The 13,637-nt window shown below is 39.0% G+C and overlaps 1 protein-coding gene across 3 annotated transcripts in view; it reads right to left on the minus strand.

The window, feature by feature from the left end:
• Nucleotides 1–2,218, minus strand: part of HIBCH (3-hydroxyisobutyryl-CoA hydrolase) — a 69,756-nt gene extending 67,538 nt beyond the window's left edge. Inside the window, exon 1 of one of the 3 annotated variants that reach the window (XM_074364027.1) lies at nucleotides 1,988–2,218. In XM_074364027.1, the coding sequence (XP_074220128.1) occupies nucleotides 1,988–2,022 (35 nt within the window). In that variant the 5' untranslated portion in view covers nucleotides 2,023–2,218. The remainder of the gene's footprint in view (nucleotides 1–1,987) is intronic. The other 2 variants (XM_074364028.1, XM_010960042.3) reach the window with 2 other exon arrangements.
• Nucleotides 2,219–13,637: the final 11,419 nt, after the last annotated feature.

Consider the following 13,637-nt stretch of genomic DNA (forward strand, 5'->3'; position numbering starts at 1 on the left):
AAAACGACTCCAAGATTTCAAGCCAGGAAAGCTAGGAGAAATAGGTACTGAAAATGTTGTGAAGGAAACTAGCTGGTTTGTGGGATGAAATATGAATCCATTTTGAAGTTCTTGAGCTTGAAATGACATTGCAGAAATATTCAACAGTGAGCAGAGAAGAGAGGCTAGAGTTTGAAAGAAAAGTTAGAACTAAAGGCATGTCAGGAAGTCACACCCACAATCACTGAGGCAGAAGCACTTCTCAATGCTCTATGAGGAATAAATAAGAAAACTGCAGTTGAAAACTAGTGTCCTGAAGGCTGTCTGGGCCTACAAATGTGTTGTTTGGTTAGCAGTGTTTCAAAGCGACAAATACTTAAAAATCCAGAGATTTCACTTAAAAATGCAGTTTTCCAGCTTTTCCAGGAACACCGGTCGCTATGGAAATCCTGAGTCTACATTCTACAAAGGCTACAATGCCAGAGGCTGAGAAGCTGCCTCCTTTAGACAGAGGGCTCTCTACTGCTCACCAGTTCCCCACCAGTCCCCACTGCTGCCAGCCAGCCAGCATCACTCAACGCTTCCTTCTGAGCCCCTGCATTTGGGTTTGTGACTCATAGCACAGAAAACAAAAACAAAAACTAACAGTCAAATATTGAGCCTTCAAAAACAACTATGCAGAAGTTCAAGAAAGAGAACAGATAAAGAACAAGGTCCCACTGTACAGCACAGGAAACTATATTCAATACCTTGTAATAGCCTATAATGAAAAAGAATATGAAAAGGTATATTTATAACTGAATCACTATGCTATATACCAGAAATTAACACAACACTGTAAACGGACTACACTTCAATTGGGGGGAAAAAAAAGAAGTAAAAGAAAGGAGGGAACCCAAGAAGCGAACCAAAACAATGTAATTCGGCAAAGCACAGAGGAGATGGAGAAAGGAATGAGTACCAGTAATAACTTAAAGATCAACCTCTTTGAAGAGGCTCCCTGACCCCCCTCTTCCTTTCTAAATCCAGCTGTCTTTTCCTTTAAGACAGTTACCAGAGTTGATAACTAAGTATTACTTCTGTTTAATTATTTGTTTCTCATTTGCTATCCTTGGACTTCAAGGACCTGAAAAAACAGTAAGAACAAGTAATCCAGGGTGGCTATAGGATAACACAAGTGCCTAGAGCAGTATCTCCCCAGGAGCTATAACATAACCGTAAGTATTTTGGGGGGGGGAGGGTAATTAGGTTTCTTTATTTAATTAGTTATTTTAATGGAGGTACTGGGGATTGAACCCAGGACCTCCTGCATGTTAAGCATGTACTCTAACCACTGAGATATACCACCCCCCACCTCCCAGCCCCAACAGTAAGTACTGTTGAATCTATGAAGTAATTGGGGCCAAATCTCTGAAACCTGGGCTGGGAAGTTTTTATTTAATTCCACAGGTAGGAGGACACCACTAAGAGCTTCTGAGAAGCTGCACTGAGTAGCACTAACAAAAGTGAAACACACGTTTGCACACACAGTCCACCAAGCCAAGTTGTGTGTCCGCCAACACTAGCCTCAAAGTTCCAGACACCTGTGCTAACGCTGGAACAAGGGTCACACCACGAGCCCAGATGCGGCAAGTGGCAAAACGCGAGTTTATTAGCACGAAACATGTCACAAAATTCCTCCAACTTGAAACCCTGCATGTCCCCCAAACTTACTCAACTTTGAAGAAAGGAAACAGAGGGCAGTCGAAACAGAAAAAAATAGTGCTAAGTCAAGGCTGCCTAAGAACCAAAGAGGCAAAAAACGAAGGTGATGCTGCAAAAGTGTTAAGAGTAAGAGCAGGCCCGGAGGAGGGCGGGGGGTGGTCCGTGGAGGCCGGGGCTCGGGTCTGAGAGCTGCGGCCTCCAAGGGCGACTCGAGAAACTTCGAGGCCAGGCAGTCCTGACCCCTGACCTTTTCCCCATGGGCGAGCGCAACCGATGAGCCTGCACAGGCCGCTGGCTCACTCACCTAGACATGAGTCTCCACACTTCCTGCAATCCCATCGCCAAAACAAACGAGCCTAAAGCAGCCCAGACGAGTCTGCGCACTCTCACGTCACGCCGCACGTCAGACCCGACCACCGCCTCCGGTCACAGAGGACAAGTCCTCCAGACCGCCAGAGAGGCCCTGGGGCAGGACTTTACTGCGCAGGTGCCGAGGGGTGAGGCGAGAACAACGGCCTGAGGAAATGGGTTGAGGGCGGGGGAGAGAGAGAGAGAGGGTGAGAGGGGGCGGGGGCTGAGTTAGGGGCGGGGCCGGAGTGAAGGCGGAGGGTGAGATGGGGCGGGGTTGAAGGAGCCGGCGGAGACCAGACGCGAGCTGGATGGGAGAGAAAGGATTGCTCTGTAGAGGCTCAATCGAAGAACCCAAGTGGTCTAGGCTTAGCCTTTTTAGCTTGACTAGCAGAGATTGACAGGAAAGACTTTTCTGGAATTTTAAGATTTTTTTTAATTAAAAATGTGAACTTAGTATTCTTTTCTGAGAATCAAGCGGATGAAATACACGTGATAAGAGGTCATTGATATCCTAGCCTAACATAGCAGAACTTCTTATTCAGGTTGCAATATTCACAGTTTTTTGGAAGAGTTACAGATCCCCCACTCTTCCTTAATGACAGACAAATATTGTCCTATTAAGAGGTGATATATGTCTTCACCAACTAAACTAAAAGTTACTGTTGTCAGCGAAAGTGCAACTGTATTTAGAAAATAGCTTACTCTTGAGTGAAACCAAAATTTAACTCACTCACTAGGCTCCACTATTATGTAAATGCAGAAGAATGTTCCTCTGCATCCAGATACACCCTGATGTCCAGCAGCAAACATTTCATCACCACTGAAGCATTGACATATTTATTAGGAAGGAGGAATTCAGGGAAGAATTTCAGAGAGAGGGAATTTAAAGGAGTTAGTCTTAGCAAGTTAACATGTAAGAATATACTGTCAAGCCTTTGCTCAAAAGGTACTTTTCTACCTAGGACAAATATAATTACCAAATACCCCTTGAACAGAGGACAAACAGGCATCACAGAAAGAACTTACTGACCTGCAAGTTTTCAGTCAGCTATGTGACATTGCTATTTGGCATTGTCCTCATCCAGTGTGCACAAAAAAATGGATCATCACCATGGTTTACTGGAAAGAGCACAGGATTTCCTGTAAGCCCAAGATTCAGATCTTCCCTGTCCCCCTGGCTTCATGTGTGTGTGATGTGTGCCTCACAAGTCCCCAAGCTTAGAAAGACCTCGTGTTTGGTTTAATGCTCTGTTTTCAGTAATTCTTGAACAAAGGATTCGGCATTTTCCTTTTGCACTAGGCCCCACAAGTTATGTAGTCAGTTCTGACCTGCCCCTGGCACACTAACAGTTTATTGACCTTAGGCAAATTATGTAACGTCCAAGACCTTTTCCAAAAATGTTTGTGTTATTTTGGACTAAGAATTCTAGTTGCAGACAATCCACAGAATGGAGAAAAAATTTTTGCAAATAATGTATTTGATAAGGAGCTTGTATCCAGAATATGTAAAGAACTAAATTATTAAAAAAGACAATAATTAAAAAAAGACAAATAGCCCAATTTTAAAAATGGACAGTGGATTGAAGATACAGTTCTCCAAAGAAGATGTAGCTGGGTGGTTCTGGCTCAGGGTCTTTGCTGAGGTTGTTCAAAAGGTACCTTTACTACCTAGGTCAAATATAACAAAGTGTTGGCTGGAACTGTAGTCATCTGAATGCTCAAAGTCTCGCTTCCAAAGTCACTCACATGCTTGCTGGCTACCTTCAGTTCCTCACCACAGGGGCCTCTCCATATCCCCTCCTCACAAGGTAGCAGCTGGCTTCTTCCAGAGCAAGTGGTTCAAAAGAGAGTACCCAAAAGACAGAAGCCACTATATCTTTTATAACCTAATCTTGGAGGTGCTGTACCATCACTAATGCCTTATTCTGTTGGTCACACAGACCACCCTGGCACAGTGTAGGAGGGGTCTACATGAGGATGTGAATACTAGGAGGCAAGGATCATGTTTGGAGCTGGCTATTTTTTTCTTGAATATTTTTGAATATTTTTTTTCTTCCTGCCACCAATCAGTGATCAAGGCATACCAATTATTTCTCTGAAACATCTCTCACATTTGCCCTATCCTCTTAGAACACCACTGCTTCCATTCTAGTACCCACATGTAATTCATTCTAGGTCTAACTTCTCTCTTCTCTCTCAGCCATCACATCCTTCAATTCACTCTGCATTTCACTGATTACAAATCTTCCTAGGATACCACTTTTGACTTATTATTTACCTGCTAAATAATCTCACCATTGTTTATAACGATGTTGTTCAATACTAGACACATGGCTATTGAACACTTGAACTGCGTCTAGTGCAACTGAGAAACTGAATTATTTTTAATTTAAATTTAACAAACCAGTGTAAAAATTATTTTAATATTGATTACAGTTGAGCCATATCTGGGTGCCTTTTCTTTTTCCTCTCCCTCTCTCTTTGGTCACATGGACTCTCACACAGACTCGTGGAATGTCTGCTTCTCTTCTGGTGTTTTGTCTAGACATTGAGGGCCTATTATGATCCAGATGCTGTATTAGGTGTTGGCCCCTACAGCCTTGGAATTTACATGGTGCTATGGAAGCACATACTAAGGCCACCTGTCATAGTCTAGGAATCAGAGAAGGCTTCTCAGAAGAAGTGACTGTTTCAGATGTAGGAAAATTCTGCACAGATGGAACAGAATGTGACTCTAGCATTCTGAGAGTGGCACTGGAGTGGTAGCATGGGTTCAGATCACAAAGGGCCTATAAACTTTCCTTAAGGGTGTTTAAGCATCAGATCTGAATTCTATCAGTATCACTTTGAAACATGGCCAGTAGATCACAGAAAACATGTCTGGCTCCCCATACCCCTTCCTATATCTTTTCTACACCTTAATACTAATCTGACTTGTAAGGGATTTTGACTTGCCTTGGCTTATCTGATACCAGCTTTACTTCATGACATTATCTCACGTTACGGCTTTTAAATCCTTATTTATTAACTTTTTCATTTTGCTTTTAAGACATTTGCTAACTGGCCAATCTGTCTCTCATTTTCTGAACTCAGAAGACCAATCTGATTAGCTTAACTTTTTTTGAACTATAAATGAGCCACCTTGAATCAAGAGACTATGGGGTTTAACCATCTGTTTGGATACTGGAGATGTTCATGGGTTGCAAGATTATGTGGGCTTGGCAGGCAATGATGAGTCATTTCTCAGATCATCAACCATTGTCCATGCCCAGCGTCTTGTTTCAAATAGCAGTTGATAAAGATAGGAGCATTAATAAAATAGGAAATTTGAAAAATAAATATGGTTTGTTAGAAAAATACTGTGTGTATATATGCACAGAAACATTCTAGAAGACTACATACCCAAAATGTAAACAGCAGTTATCCTTGGGTGGAAATATGGATGACTTACTATGTCTCTAAAGTCATTTACATTTTCTGTTGTTTCTCTTAAGAATAGAATAGAAATAAAAAAAACATTGCACAAAACCCACCATATTTTCTTTATAGGTAATTCCCAAAATACCTTTTGGATGAGTTTTTTCTTCACTACATACACTGGGTTTCTAGTGAGTTGCCACCAGGTAGTGAATATATTACACCAAAAAAGATTGAAAGCTTACATTTTTCCATAAGGTAAACCTCCACATCAGATTTCTTAGAAAAAAGTTTTAATACATTGCTTAATTTTGATTTATTGTGTGCCAAATTGTGTCCTTAATAATTAAAAATACATACATAACACTTACATACACAACATAAAATACTGACATTATAAAGCACCGTATTTTCAAAGAACTTAAGTCTTGGTACATAGTAATAGTACAAATGTCTATTTTTATATTTCTTATAATCGGCGTATCTCTAATACGCAATGTCAAATTATCTTCACTATTTTTAAATATGCATATTATACAGATACAGTCTTGAGAATCTAGGTTTAGCAATAAATAATTTAAATTACCACTGAAAAAATCTCCCAATTGTAAATGAGTAAATTGACCTGTCCTACCAAGTTTAGTTAAGTTGTGTTACAAATACTGTAATGTTAGCAAGTTCCACTGGGAACTTTGTAACCAGGAAAATCTTTTGTAATAATTATGGACTTTAAACTCTTCCAGGTTTCCCTAGAATTCCCTGTATGTATCTATACATAGCAATAATAATATATAAGTAGATTAAAATTTGTTTTAAATTGTGCATATACTTCCCTGTGATGAGCACTGAATTCCTTAATATTTGATATTTGTTTTAGAGAGGAGAAATAAAAGCAAATGTGTGTCAAAATAGTATGTTTTTCTGCTCATGTGAGAAAACTTTGAGTCCTTTTCAGAGTCACTTTTGAATTGTTCTGGTGTTTGGTTGGTGAGGCTTGCTACTATTCTTAATGCTATATTCACTTTCCCAATGGAAGAGGGAAAGAGGTAAAGAAAGATAAAATTGTAAACATTAGCATTTTGTGCAGCTACTATGCTCAGAAACCCTCCTTTGGGACCCTTGCCTCCAAATCCTAAATTAAAAGAACAAAAACAATGCATCTCAGGCAGTTAGTGGTGAAATCAATTGAAATTTGTTAAATTTCTGCCTATATTTAGGAGCAAAAGAGTCAGTTAGAATAAAAAGATAGTGGAAGGCAAGAGAACAATGTTTGGTATGTGTTTTTAAGAGTCACAGTGGATGAGGTAGGAAATAATTTGCAGCGGATGAAAGATTTGTGGTAAATGATAACATCAAAGATTTCTCTTTTTTACAAGTTTCAAGTTGTGACTCCAAAAACAACAAATTAGAGACAGCTGCTGCTGTACCGGATCTCCTCCTAGACTCTGGGGTATGTTGAGGACAAAGCCACCGTAATCACCCAGCAGGTAAGACTATCTAAAGGAATGGCAGGCAGGAGACCAGAAATGGGAGTAGAAAAGTGAATGGTGACTGGGAATTAGCTTCCTTTGCCTCATCCTGGTGCCAAGCAAAAGTCTGCAGCTTTCGTTTAAACTCATTGAGCCTCACAGAAGCATCTGCTGAACCACATTTGTTGCTATTTCCAAGATAAAATTTAACTATATATGTCAGTTAATATATTTAACTTTTCTTACAGGAAAAGAGGGGGGAAATGTATATAAAGGAAAAAACTATGTGAAGTAAGTACCAAACAAAAAAACCAACAGGATACCAGTATATGTTCTTTCTAATTACCCAGTGTTTTCTTTCCATTTTTAACATTTATGTAAATTTGAAATTAATCACAATATGCAAACATTTCAGTGTCAGTACATCCTGTTTAAAAAAAAACTTGTGAAAAACATTTAGGATCAAAGGTTCAATACGGGTGAAGACATTATGAAAACTAATATTATGTTTAACTTGTATTAGGAGTAATACCACAACCCCTTTTGCCCAAATATATTTGTCTCCTAATATTGCATAAATTACAAAGTATACATCACAGAAGGAAGTTACTTAACCAGTTAAAAACACAGTATAATCATCATATGAGGGATCTACTTCTTGTCTTTTCTTGCCTTTCTAATCTCTTGTTGGCTTAGGTTTTTACCAGAGTGATTTGGTAACATGAAATATGGAGGAGATACAATGGGTGTGATTTAGGAAAAGAATTTGATTCTTCACATTAGACATTTTAAAGAAGCCTCTTAAAGTTCTGTTTTTGAATGCCTGAGTTTAAAGAACTTTAATGCATTTTTCCCTATGAAATTAATTTTATAGTCATACTCGCCACGTAATATCCAAAAGACAGATTACGAACTTCTCAACAGTTCTAAAAATAAAGCTAGGCAAACTTATTCCAAAGCAAAATACACAAAAGGAATAAGCAATCAGGATGTAAATATTCAAGATAATGAAGTATGCAATAAAATGATTTTACGAACTAAAGAGTGTCAGGGATGATCCAACAATAAGTTGATATTAGAATCTTCCATGGATAGCTGAAGTAAACAAGAAAATATTCAGGAAAGTTTAAGAATTGGCGGAAATGACTCATTGATAATGTGCTTGCTCCAGAGGATAACTTCTGTACTGAACAACAAAGAATTCTACATCTACTCAGCAGGGGCTGGGCTGGGCAGTTTTACTTAAAAAATTGTTTGGATGAAGCACTGGGGAAGGCAATCCAGTGTCCATTCTCCAAACTTTATGGTCTCAGATTCCAGCCTTTAATTCCCTTGAAACAGAGGGGAATACAAATCCTAAGTATTCATATATTTCAAGACTTTTGCATTTATTATATTTCACATCTAGGAACAGTAAGCAAACTTTCTGTGGAAAGGCAAGTAAAAAAAATAGATCATTCCCATTTTACGAAGTTTAACGTATTTACACTGTGTGTGTGTGTGTGCGTGTGTGTGTGTGTGTGTGTGGAGTGTGAGAGAATAAACACCCCAGCCCAGTGAAATTTTGTTAGCGATAAGCCTATGCTCTCACGCATTGGGAAGTGCCTATAAATATATCTGTATGACTTGTTCTAGAAATTGATCCTTTGCTTTTGTAGGATCTCAGCTGTGTGTAGCCCTCAATCCCACATTCAACGTCCCCTAGTTTATATAGTTTAGTAAATGGGCACTGTTACTTAAGGAAAACTCAGAGTTTTAAATGTTCTGCCACAAATGTCAAGGATTCTTCCCCCAAATCTTTTTTTTTTTAAATGACAGATATGCTTTGTTTTCATGAGAGTTGTCCAGTCTTTTCTAAGGTATATATAAATGATTTATATGAGTTAATGATTTTAAAAGGAACACAGAAATAAAATTGTGTGATATGGTGCTGGGAATCTCTTACGACTAAATCCATTCAAATTTAGTCCTTGTGTGGGTAACCTACATTTCCCCCTGTTTTTGTTAGCTATCTAATATCCTATAGTTGAGTCATTTTTTCATAAGCCTAACAAGAGATATACGTTGCAAATGCTCTGAAACTCTTTATAATCCAGTGAATTATAGTCAAAACCAGTTTCAAGTTTCTAACAGCTGATCTGAAGCTATGAGGTGTGACAGTGGCAGGCTTGCATTGTTGACTTATGTGACAACAATCAGTGACTTCATTGCTAGTTTGATATGGCTGAACAAAGGACATGACTGAGTCGAGGAGGATGTGAGCGCTCCCTGCTGACACTGCTACTATGACCCTTATGCTAGAGGCCTTGGCTAACGTGTCATTAAAAATCATGTTTCAAAGAAATATTTAATGACATGGTGGAATGCTCCTTAATGACGATTAAACAGCTATTTATAAAACAGTATATTTAGTAATATTTGTAGAAATAATATTCACATACACAGAAAAGATGGAAGTTTCTATTCCAAAATGTTAGTCATAGACTTTGGGATGAGTTTGACTTCCTTCTTTACATTTTTTCACATTTTTTCAAAGTTCCCGCAAACTTGTCTTCATAATGCATCACTTTTATAGCCAGAAAAATGGTTAATAAATTTCATCGAAAAGCATAAATAGTTTGAATATTTTGAAAAAGTGAATTTTGGCAGAGAGTTACCCTCCTGCTATTAAAAACTATGCCGTAAACAACAAGGTGCTGCTGTATGGCACAGGGATGTATATTCAATAACTTATAATAGCCTATAGTGAAAAAGAATATGAAAAGGAATATATAAATATAAATAACTGAATCATGATGCTGTACACCAGAAATTAACACAACATTGTAAACTAACTGTATTTAAATTTTTTTTAAAAAGCTATGCCATTGGCATAGTAACCCAAAGGCGGATGAATGAAAGGACCCAGATGAATGAACAAAAAACCCAGAAATATGTCCTCATGCATGAAAGAACTTGTGTCCCAAGGAGCCCTGGGGTTTGGCAGGGGTGTCCTAAAGTCTGCTTCAAAGATGAGGAAGAAGGCTTCCCCAACCCCACATGTGACTTTTATCTCATTTATATGTTAGACCTGATATGTAAGAGTATTTCTTAAAGATTCCGCTGCAAATATCAAAATTTGAACACCACTATACCGTAGTATATGATTCTTTAATAAAAGTGCAATGGAGTGTTACTTCTCAAAAAAGTCCAGAGAAGTAGAGAACAATACTCAGAGTGTTATATTCCCAAACACTGGCCTCACAGTTAGCTACTAAAATTCCTGATTCATGAAACTTGTAAATCATTCTATAATTACCTTGCAAATAGTCAAAAGCTCAGATGTAAAATCTGTGACTGTCCAGGGCCTGTTGCACAATAAATGAAAGGTTTGTGTTCCATGATGTTCACCAGTATTCTTAAATATATGAGTTTGTCTTAACAGGATCCCACCTCCACTTAGATGTTTCAACAGAAGAGATTTTATTGAAGGGACTAGTTACAGAAGTTTTGGGTTGGGTATAGAGTTGGGTAAATGGAAACAACTGGAGATGGAGGTACCCAGGCTCTTGCAACAGTAGGAAGCCGTTACCATTGCTAGGACTGAAAGGATAAAGACAGGAGATCGAATGAGCAGGGCAGTAGGGGCTGCCTTGCAGGAACCTTAGAGGCCCAAGCAGGAAAAGAGGTGGGGAGAAATACCCCAACCTTTTTTTGTTTTCCATCCTCCAACCTATTGTTGGTGTCACACATTGGTCAGTCCCACCTGGAAGCTAGCTGGCAAGAGAGCACAGAGAAGTCTATGGAAGTTCTGCCTTCTGAGGCACAAAGTCCAGCAGAGAAGGATGGGAAATGAATCTGGCAGAGCAAGTAGAAAATAACAGTGAAGTACTGGGAACCCAGATGGCCAATAATAGAGGAATGCATAATTAAGGATGGTATTGACCATGCTCCAATTAAGTAAATAGCGGTACTCAAAAGAAGCTTATGTACTCAGGGAGCACGGGGTGGGGGGAAGTGGATTTAGGGAAGATTTTCTCAAATTGAGAACTAAAGTCTGTTGCCACCTGAGCAAATTTATTATATTTTTACTTATCATGAAAAAACAATACATATTCACTATTGGAAACACATATACACGACCAAAAACTAAATATCTATAATCTCACCCCCACCCCAAGACCACTATCAATATCTTAGGGTGTCTATATCTTTCCAGATCTTTTTCTGTGCCTAACTACACATGATTATGTTGTATTTGCAATGATAATATAGATATTCCTTGGTAAACTGTATTTTTCCACTTAATAAATCATGAATGCTATCTCATGCAATAAATATCATGCTGAAACTTTTTTAAACATTTAATACTTTTTAAAAACTTGTTTCATACCTGGTTATAACTAATTTCTATCCTCAGACATTTAGTTTGCTTTCTCTGTTGGCTATTACCAAATGTACTGGGATGAACTTTCTTGTAGTCACCTCTGCACATATTACTGACCTCAGGCCAATTTCAGGCCACATTGTGTTTTTCTACAGCCTTCAAGCTAATAGCTGTCATATTTTTTAAGGGTTAAACACACACACACACACACACACACACACACACACACACACACACACACAAGAAAAGCAACTGAGACATTTGTGGCCTACAAAACCTAAAGTATTTACAATCTGGACTTTTATAGAAAACATTTGTCAATCCCTATATTGTGAATTCCCAGAATATAATTTTTGAGTCAAAGGGTGTGAACATTTTTGAGGCTTTTACTGTATTCTGCCAATTTGCCCTCCAGAAACACTGAAGCAATTTATGCCCTTCTCAGCACTGAGCTTCCTCATTTGTTAACTAGCCTGGCTCAAGTGTCGCTGGCCCAAATCACTAGCTCAGAGTATGTTTTTATTCTCAGTCAACCTGAAGGTACATTATCATTTTACATTTTCACTTCCCTTAAAAATATGTTTGGCCATTTGCATTTTTCTTTCATGATTTAACTAATTTACATTTTTGCCCATTTTAAAAAACAGGATATTTATATTTTCTTTGTAAGATCTTCTTATTGAATGAAGAGGTTACTCTCTTATCTTTCCTATATATTGCACACTTTTTACTTGTCTTTTAATTCTATACTATGGGTCTTTTTGAGGAAAGAAATTTAAAATTCTATAGTCAAATCCATCACTTTTTCTTTGTAATTTTGCTATTCGTTCCATGCTTACTTTGAGATTAAAATCAATTCACTTATAGTTTCTCTTTGCACTTTTGAGACTTTTAAAGAATTAAAAATTTTAAAGCCTGCTCAAATTTAGCATCTGAGAAATGTTTTTAAAGCATGAACAGGTAAAATAGTGTAAGTCCTGGAGTCATATTGCTGGGTTCCAATTTGGCCTTACCACACACTACATATTTGAGTAAATTACTTAACCTAAGTCACAGTTTTATTCTTTATTAAATTGAGATAACAGTAATCCTACCATAGGGTTGATGTAAAAATGAACAGCTGTAAAACACGAAAAGCACTTAGCCTCATGCCATTAGCTATTATTACAGCAGTGAGAGAATACTCCAGGCAAACATGTGTAGAGGTAGAAAGGAATGAAATGTTTGTGCATTTAGGAACCTAGATGTGGTGAGGTAAAATGGGTGTCAAGTGTAAGGGGGCAGGCTTGACCGATGGGAGGGGGAGTGTGGCCTTGAAAGTCACATCCAGGAGCTTGCTCTTGATGGTACCAGAGACTGGGAGCCCGTGAAGGCCTCCAAGCAAGCAACCCATTGAGATGTGTGATGTAGCATGACCTCTGTGGTAGCCAAGTGGAAAATGGACTAGATTTGGATCATATTCATGTTGTTGTAACAAAAACAGCAGTCTCCTGCTCCCTAGAGGCAAATTCTTTGCTTTCTAACTATTCTGATATTTGCTTCTTTACTTCCAAATACTGTGTTCAAACTATTTCTTGATTTTTCCATCATAGTTGGAAATGAGACTAGATAGGATGATGAGACTGATTAATGAACAATAGCAAAGAGGGTGGACCCAATGAGCCCTAAGGGGATGGACCTAAAATACAACCTGAGAGAGAAGACAGAATGGATCAGCTGGACTTGCTAGAGGCTGAAAGCCCGAGAATGGGGTGGGGGTAGGGTGAGAAGGAGGAATTGTCTCAGAGGCCACAGAAGCAGCGTGGGAGAAAAAAGATGAGTTCCATTTGAGAAATGTAAAGTTTTAAGCACTATTTCCTGGACTACGATGACCTCAGTATTACTCCAGGCCCCTGTCTTGATGGTTCCCCACTGCTCTGAGAACCAGTCTTGACAACGCAGGAGGCAGTCCCGCGTGATTTGGGGAAATGTAGATAAGAAAACCTGCTAGCTAGCACTCTAAAGCAGAGCTTCCTAATTTCATGGCACGGAATGAGTTAAAGGTGTGTAGGTATTGGTCTCCTCTGCCCTCCAGGTGGAAGAGCCCAGTTCTTCCTTCCTGAGCAGCCTGTTCTGTCTGCCCCAGTTGGGGCCCTGCAGACATGATCACTTCCTAGGTGCGCCCTGAAGGGGGAGGATATTGAAGGGCTTTAGAAGGCCTGGCGCCCTCACAGACAACGTTCCACCTGCTGGGCGGACAGCCAGACCCTTTCTATTCGAAACCACGATGCTCTTTAAAAATTTCTACCCTTCCCATCACCACCAATTCCCATCCCCACCCACCACTCAGAACCACCTTTAAGGTATACTAA

Source organism: Camelus bactrianus, chromosome 5, assembly GCF_048773025.1.
Source record: "Camelus bactrianus isolate YW-2024 breed Bactrian camel chromosome 5, ASM4877302v1, whole genome shotgun sequence".
In the NCBI taxonomy this organism is placed as follows: Eukaryota; Metazoa; Chordata; class Mammalia; order Artiodactyla; family Camelidae; genus Camelus; species Camelus bactrianus.